Source organism: Musa acuminata, chromosome BXJ2-1 (genome assembly GCF_036884655.1).
Source record: "Musa acuminata AAA Group cultivar baxijiao chromosome BXJ2-1, Cavendish_Baxijiao_AAA, whole genome shotgun sequence".
Lineage (NCBI taxonomy): Eukaryota > Viridiplantae > Streptophyta > Magnoliopsida > Zingiberales > Musaceae > Musa > Musa acuminata.
In genome coordinates this window covers 14,570,209-14,572,116 of record NC_088338.1, presented here as the reverse complement: position 1 = coordinate 14,572,116, position 1,908 = coordinate 14,570,209, and the positions used below count along the sequence as shown (strand labels likewise).

General features: G+C 54.0%; 1 protein-coding gene across 1 annotated transcript; it reads right to left on the bottom strand.

Moving 5' to 3' along the window:
* Nucleotides 1-512: 512 nt before the first annotated feature.
* Nucleotides 513-1,646, bottom strand: LOC135598211 (uncharacterized). The gene is made up of 2 exons (XM_065091752.1): nucleotides 1,575-1,646; nucleotides 513-1,331 (listed from the first exon to the last, which is right to left on the bottom strand). The coding sequence occupies exons 1-2, from the start codon at nucleotides 1,644-1,646 to the stop codon at nucleotides 513-515; spliced, it is 891 nt and encodes a 296-aa protein (XP_064947824.1).
* Between the last annotated feature and the right edge of the window lie 262 nt (nucleotides 1,647-1,908).

Sequence of the window (1,908 nt, the reverse complement as noted above, 5' to 3'; positions counted from 1 at the left end):
TTGCTGTGCAACTTTAAGAATACGCCTTCAAGTTAAATTTCTCAAGTTTCGTTCTTAACGTACGAAAGATTTTGATTAAAATCGAAGTTTTAATCCGCTGCACTAATTCACCCCCCCCTCTTAGTGCCGCTCCGATCCTAACAATAGCAATCCTTCGGGCATGCATTGTTAAGACTGGTGTAATCAACGCACATCCTCCAGCTTCCATTAGCTTTCTTGACGAGGACTACATTGGATAGCCATTGTGGGTATCTGGCTTCTTCTATGAAGTCCGCCGCTAGAAGTCGGCCTACTTCTTCCCGTATGGCCAGCTGCTGATCAGGAGCCTGTCGTCTAGGTTTTTGTTTTACCGGGCGGGCGTTGGGTGAAATGTTGAGGTGATGCTGTGCTACCTCTGGGTCGACGCCCGTCATGTCAGAGGGCGACCAAGCGAAGACGACGGCATTCTTCTGTAGGAGGCCGACGAGCTGTCTTCATTCTTGCTCGGGTAGCCCTGACCCGATCCTAACCATCTACTTCGGCCGATCTTCTAGCAGCGGCACGTCGATGGTGGACCCCCTCGGCTCAGGATGGGAGGCTGGCTTCTTTGCCTCCCGGGGGTCCGCCAACGGTGGTTCGATCCTGGCCCTCTTGGGTAGCGAAACGGCGGCTAGGTAGCAGCGCCTGGATTCTCGGGGACTTCCTACGACCACTCCGGTCCCGGCATGGGTCGGGAACTTCACAGTTTGGTAGTAGGTCGAGACGACAGCTCTGATTTTGTTGAGGGTCGGCCGGCCGAGAATGGCGTTATATGTAGCGGGAAGGTCGAGTACCAGGAAGGTGGTCATCACCATCTTCGACCTCGGCGGGGCTCCCAGGGTCAATGGTAAAGTGATCGCCCCCAGCGGCGAGATTGAATCACTAGTGAATCCGGTGAGTGCCGAGAACATCGGCTTCATGTTATCTCCGGATAAGCCGAGCTTTTGGAAGGCGTCGAAGTAGAGTATGTCGGCCGAGCTCCCGGTATCGACCATGATCCTTCTTACTTGCGCATTGGCTATTCTGGCCGATATCACGAGCGCGTCGTCGTGCTCGGTTTGTTCGAATGCCTCGGCCGGGAAGGTGATGTTAGGCTCGGGCCCGTGCCTAGGAGCTTCGGCCGGAGCGGCTCTGGAGTACGCCTTTCTTCTGGTCATAGAATCCCCCCCAGATGCGGGGCCGCCAGCTATTACGTCGATGTGTCGTTCAATGGGACCCTCCGGGCGTGGTGAAAGTTCCTTGTCCAGTCGGAGGTACTGACCAAGGTGTCCCCTACGAATGAGCTCCTCAATCTGCCTCTTTAGCTCCCGACACTATTCAGAGTCATGCCCATGTTGCCGGTGGAAGCGGTAGTACTTCGATTGGTCCGCCAGCGCCCGCGGATTCCTCATCGGGTAAGGTTCTTTGAGCAGTCCCTTTTCCCTTATGTGGAGGAATATTTCCGTTCGGGACGAGTTCAAGGCTGGGAGAGGGGGCCTCGATGTCGGTGGGTCGGATCTGTCCAACCTACGCCGAGACGCAGCGGGTTGCTACTGCCGGGGCGGCTCCGTCTTGACCCTCTTGTGCTCTTCGCGCTTCCCGGCCATCCATGTCTCTGCAGCGACGAACTGGCTCGCCCGCTGGAGCATCTCGGGTACCGTCGTTGTAATATCCCTCACTTTTGAAACTTATTAATAAAGATTTATTTATAAATCGGAGGACCTATATGTAAATATGAAAATTTCAAGGACTAAACTGTTAAGTTGTAAAAAGAAGAAAATAAAGAAAACCGAAAACTTCGGTTTTATCCCACCGCCTCCCACGCTCTCTCTGTTTCTTCGAGAAACAGAGAGAAGCGGTGGGGCGTGGGGAGAAGAAGAAGAGAAGTAGAGGGAGAAGAGAAGAAGAGGG

What these genes read in the sequence shown, in the direction of transcription:
- LOC135598211 (XM_065091752.1), bottom strand. Translation starts at nt 1,646, where the DNA reads ATGCTCCAGCGGGCGAGCCAGTTCGTCGCTGCAGAGACATGGATGGCC. An exon ending in AGCGCGAAGAGCACAAGAGG is followed by an intron (nt 1,332 to 1,574) that starts GTCAAGACGGAG and finishes GACTCTGAATAG; the next exon opens with TGTCGGGAGCTAAAGAGGCA.